Consider the following 5,441-nt stretch of genomic DNA (forward strand, 5'->3'; position numbering starts at 1 on the left):
GCATCTATGCATCTCCCATTGGAAGAATATCCAGTGATAGAGCTAACGTTAGTGTGATACACAGCTTTACTCAATAATCCCACTGCATTTCTAACAACAAACAGTGGTGTATTCCACAATCATAAATGGCCAAAAGCACCCAGGTGTCCAAGAGAACAGAAATTTTAAATTCTTAACAAAAAATGAAACCTGATACTGCATTCCCTCAATTTTAATTCCATTCAACATGGTGTCTATTGCAGTGAATTTTAATCTATACACTGACGACCGAGTTTGGCCCCTGATATTCATGAAAAGTACTGCCTGTCAAAATGAAGTCCCAAAGGATTTCTTGCTACTGACCCAAGAAACAAGACTTTGATTTTTTTTCCTCCATAGAAAAGACAAAGATTAAGGCAAATGATCCCTACACTCTCTCCCTCAGAACATAAAGTCTTTTCTCTCTATTCAGTCACTGAACTCCAACTGAAGGTACCAGTTACTATGGTATCTTTTGTAAACACTTGTTCATCTGAAAAAATGAAAAGAAAAAAGAAAGAGAGAAAACCTCCAAACTGCTTACTTGCAATTATGGTAATAAACAACTTGTAGTCACGAACACCTCGGGTCAGCAATGAATGCATGATATTGTGACAAATGTCTCCATAGTACATTAACACTTCCTTCAAGCCATTCAGTTCCACAAGAGTTCATCTGAGGTTGCACATTAAATTCAGAGGAGCAGAAGTTGTATCAATGGTCTCAGCAATTTACCAAACTCCTTCTAAAACATTTGCATTTAAAGTGCAATCCCGATTTGGACCTCTTTAACCAGCTCATTTGTAGACCACACAGAGAGAATTATTAATGTAAACTAAACCACCATATTTTGTAATAACAGAACCACATTCTGTAAATATTTAGGAAAAAGTCTGAGAAGTAGAGAGCAACTGACCATAAAATCATTAGCATTGCTCTGAAACCAACAGCAAAATCCTAATTAAAAAAAAAGAAAACCCACAACAACCAACAAACCAAAACAACTCAAACATTATATACTACTGCATAAGGGTTTAACTCTAGCATTACTCACTCAGCTACACAAAACACATAATCTAGATTAATACAGAAAATGTTTTATTTCACAGTGAGGTACAAAAAGCTTCTAACTTTAGTAGGCTAAGGCTAGGAGAGAATTGCCTGTTAGGATAAAGATTGTTTCACATTCCTGAAATATTCTCACCTATTATTGTTTCTGAAATAAGGCACCAATGATTATTTATCCATCAATAGTTCACCTCTGCACCCACGTATTTAGAAATGAAGATGGATTATCTGAGGGTCAGTGATCTGCTGACCATCATGGACCCAGACAACTACAGCACACATTCATGTGTACAAGTACCAAGCAGTATTTATTCAAAAACAATTTTAAAATAGCTCATTTGTAAACATTCTACAAAAAACTGTTAGTTTTTTCTTAGTGGTGTCAGCAATATATTCCTGTAGAACTAACCAGCTGCATTATTGTTTCTCGTTTACAGAAAAGTATAAAAGCACACTTGTGCACATTAAATTGCCTCACATTCGGTTTGAGTTGAAACGGCACAGCCCTTCAAACCACTGAGCACAAACCCCTACACTTCCAGCCCTCCAGACAGCTCCCTGGTTGCAAACAGTTCATGGAAAAGATGACCCTCGATCCAAATTTTTGATTAGGAAGGGCTGGTGCCTTGGAAAAGACCTGTTCAAAGCTCCTCACACAGGGCCAGGCCGCTCACTGAACTTGTTCCCAACCTGCAGTCGGAGGAAACCACCTGTAAAACAGCACACTTAAATTAACAGCTCGGAGTTTCCTTAGGGGAGGCACTGGCTGCTCTTGGCAGTAGCTCCTGCCGTTTGCTCCTCATGGCAAGGCACGGTTACCGCCTGTCAGGGCTTTTCCTTGGGTTAGCGGTGATTCCTGACAAAACGGGGAGGTGCCGCCAGAAGTAACCCGTTCTCACAGGCAGCCTCAGCCGCGGCCCGCAGCAAGGGCGGCTGAACGCAGCCACGGAGCCGCACCATCCCCTCGGAGGCCGCGACCCCAGGGCCCGCACATCCCCTGGCAGAGCGGCGCCCGCCTTCCCCTCCGCGCTGCCGCGGGCCCCGGCGGGCTCAGTCGGCGAAGCGCTGCAGCAGGTGCTCATCGCCGTGCCGGCCGCCGCCGCTGTCCAGGAAGCGCTCGCAGGGGAACTCGATGAGGTCGGCCTCGCTGAGGGCGCAGGCGGCGGCGCCGCGGGGCGGCCGGTGGGACTGGAAGCCCGAGAAGTCGGCGGACACTCCAGTGCCCATGGAGCGGAGCGGGCGGCGTGTGGAGTAGAGCTGCCGCACGTGGACCGGAGCCGCCTTCCGACGCCGACGGCCCAGCACCTTCTTGCGCAGCAGGCGGGCGGCCCAGGCGGCCAGAGCCGCCAGCAGCAGCAGCGCGTTCACCGCCAGCAGCACCAGCGTGAGCAGCTGCTGGTCGGGGCCGCGGGGCCCGCCCGCCGCCGCCGCCGCGGTGCCGCCCTCGGGCAGGGTGACCAGGCCGGCGCAGTGGTCCCGCGGCGCCACCGGGCACACGCGGCCGCCCAGGACGCCCTCGACGCACACGAGGTAGGGCGTGTCCGGGCGGAGCTCCCGCAGCGTGGCCGCCGGCTCCCCGCGCTCCGGCAGGTACACGAAGCGCTGGAACTTGACGGCGGCGCCGAAGCGGTCGAAGAGGAGGCGGAATCGCGCCGGCCCCAGCAGGCGGGGGCTGCGGTGAGGCCGCACGGCCCAGCGCACCGTCACCCAGCTGGAGCCCACCGCCTCCACCGACAGGTTGTGCAGGAACAGCTTGTTGAAGTCGCACGGGTCGGACACCAGCGGTGGGATCCCGGCGGCACCGGCCCGTCGGGGCCACGCCGCCGCACTGGGCAGCGGTGCCGGCGTGGGGCTGGCGGCTATGGGCACCCCCAGCGTCAGGCGGGCGGTGGAGGCGGCCGGCGGTGGTGGCCCTGGGGGCAGCCCCACTGCGCTGTTGTTGCTGCCAAGTCCCTCGGGGGATGGCGGGGAGGGAGAGGCACCATCGGGGCAGGGGCCGCCGTCCTGCGGCAGCGACAGCTGGGCATCCTGCAGGTAGTCGAGGTACTTGCCGGCCAGGGCGGGTGGCAGGTGGCACTGCACGAAGACGGTGAGCAGGCGGCCCTGGGAGTGCCAGGTCGCCAGCCAGCGCTTGAGGCCGCGAAGGCGGCAGTCGCAGCTCCAGGCATTCCCCTCCAGCTCCAGGCGGTAAAGAGCCAGGCTGGAGGCGAAGAGCTCCCCGGGGAGCGTGGCCAGTGCGTTGTCCCGCAGGCTGAGCTCCCGCAAGCGGCCGAGGCGGCCGAAGGCGGCCGGGTGCAGGGCGGTCAGTGCATTGCGGCTCAGATCCAGTGCCTCCAGGCTGTCCAGCGGCTCCAGTAGGGTGGCAGGTAGGTGGCTCAGCAGGTTCCCCTCCAGGCGGAGCTCCTTCAGCGAGCCCAGCCCCCTGAAAGCATCCGGGGCCAGGTGAGACAGTCGGTTGCCGCTGAGTGAGAGCTTTGCCAGGCCGGGCAGGTGCTGGAAGAGCCCCCCTGTCAGCTGCCGGAGGCTGTTGCTGGCCAGCAGCAGGGTGTGAAGGGAGCGCAGCGGCCCAAAGATGTCTGGGTGGCGAAGGGAGCTCTGCTGGTTCCCTGAGAGGTCGAGGAAGCGCAACTTGGCCAGGCCAGTGAAGGCACCGCGACTCAGCCAGCGGATGCGGTTGGACTCCAGGTGCAGATAGAGTAAGTTTGGCAGCCCTGAGAAAGTGGAATCGCCCAGCGAGCCCAGCTCGTTGCCGTCCAGCCGCAGTTTGACAAGGCTGTCGAGGCCAGAGAAGGAGGCAGCGCTGAGACGGCCGATCTCGTTGGCGTTCACGTAGAGGATGCGCAGCTTGGCCAGGGTGCTGAGCGTGCCAGGAGCCAGCGCTGGCAGCAGGTTGTTGCCCAAATAAAGCTCCTCCAGCCGCTCCAGGCGCTCAAAGGCCTTGGGGTGCAGCGAGCGGATCCGGTTGTACTGCAGGTCCAGGCGCTGGAGCCCTGCCAGGCGGTGGAAGTCGAAGGCGGAGATGTTGGCGATGAAGTTGCCCCCGAGGCTGTAGGTGAGGATATCCTGCGGCTCGGCAGTCTTGGGCACGGAGCGCAGGCCCCGGTTGGTGCAGAGGAGGTGCTGGTGCTGCTGGCAGTCGCATGGCTCGGGGCAGATGGGCTCGGCCGCTGGCAGCAGCAGCAGGAGGATAAGGGGGACGGAGCCCCAGAGCACCCGCGGCAGCAGCATCAGGCGGACCCGGCGCGGCGCCCCCATCCCGGGACGAGCCGTGGGCTGCTTCCCCCGCCGGCTTTGTGTCTCTCCGGCATCCCCTCCGCCTCCTCTGCTGCTGCTAATGGGCCCCTCCTCTGCTCCACGCCGGGCTGAGCTCCGCACCGGGCAGGCAGGCGCGGCGGCGGCGGCTGCAGGTCGCGGTGCCCGGCACCATGGGCTCGGCCGGGATTGCTGCCGGGGCCGCCGCCCGGGCTCTGCCGCCCCTCGCGGCCCTCGGGCTGTGGGGCGGCGGTGGCGGAGCCGGCGGTGCCGCGGGGGGCGGGCGCGCCGCGGAGCGGAGCGGGGCGGCTGCTCGGCCGGCGCTCCCGGGGGCGGAGGGGACGGGCGGGGAGGGACGGCAGGGGGCGGCGGGCGGAGCGGGAAGCGGGAGAAAGACGAGCTCCGAAAGTTGCCGAGAAAACTCAGCGGAAATTCGTACTTCCCACACTGTGCCCTGGGGGACCGGAGGATCGGATGGAGCGGGGAGAGGGAGGACGGCGCGGCGGGGGGCGGGGGGAGGAAGCCCGCGGCCCGTCCTGGCTCGGCTCAGCCCCGGCAGCGAGCAGGGGCGCAGAGTGGGAAAGTAGGAATTGGAACCGGCTGTGGCTGCCTCCCAGCCACATGGGTTGCAGATAGAGCTGCTCCTCGGGGAGGGGGAAGGGAACAGAAGTAAACTAGACGTTGTCTGCCCGCCCCATCTCTTTTTTTTTTTTCCTTGTATTTAGAAACCTGCCAAAAGCAATAGTTACGGTTTACCACGGATTGAGGACTTTTCTTTGTGTTGAGCAAACGGCAATCAGAGGACTAAGCCTCCTGTAGTACATAAAGGAATGAATTTTCATTCTTTCTCTGCACCGTCCTGCCCACTAGGTTCCCGAAAACGCTGCCAATGAGGATGCAATTGAACATGGCTCCAGCTCCATGAGGGGCTCGTCAGAATGATCCAGATGTTCTTCAGAAATTCCCCTTTTAAAGATTCTTCTTTCCCAATAAGACACAAATTCAGTGCAAAAAGAAGGTGTTGGAAAGCACACTGAAAACGAAACATAATGGGTACCCATCCTTTCAATGACTTGCCTTTCCTTTTGGCATTTTTTGTTTTT

At 57.9% G+C, this 5,441-nt stretch overlaps 1 protein-coding gene across 1 annotated transcript; it reads right to left on the reverse strand.

The window, feature by feature from the left end:
• Nucleotides 1-2,136: 2,136 nt before the first annotated feature.
• TRIL (TLR4 interactor with leucine rich repeats) lies at nt 2,137-4,341 on the reverse strand. Its single transcript, XM_058818771.1, has one exon. The coding sequence runs from the start codon at nt 4,339-4,341 to the stop codon at nt 2,137-2,139; it is 2,205 nt and encodes a 734-aa protein (XP_058674754.1).
• Between the last annotated feature and the right edge of the window lie 1,100 nt (nt 4,342-5,441).

The sequence above is a fragment of the Ammospiza caudacuta genome, chromosome 1, assembly GCF_027887145.1.
Source record: "Ammospiza caudacuta isolate bAmmCau1 chromosome 1, bAmmCau1.pri, whole genome shotgun sequence".
Lineage (NCBI taxonomy): Eukaryota > Metazoa > Chordata > Aves > Passeriformes > Passerellidae > Ammospiza > Ammospiza caudacuta.

Coding starts and splice junctions, on each gene's coding strand:
- TRIL (XM_058818771.1), bottom strand. CDS start 4,341: ATGGGGGCGCCGCGCCGGGTCCGCCTGATGCTGCTGCCGCGGGTGCTC.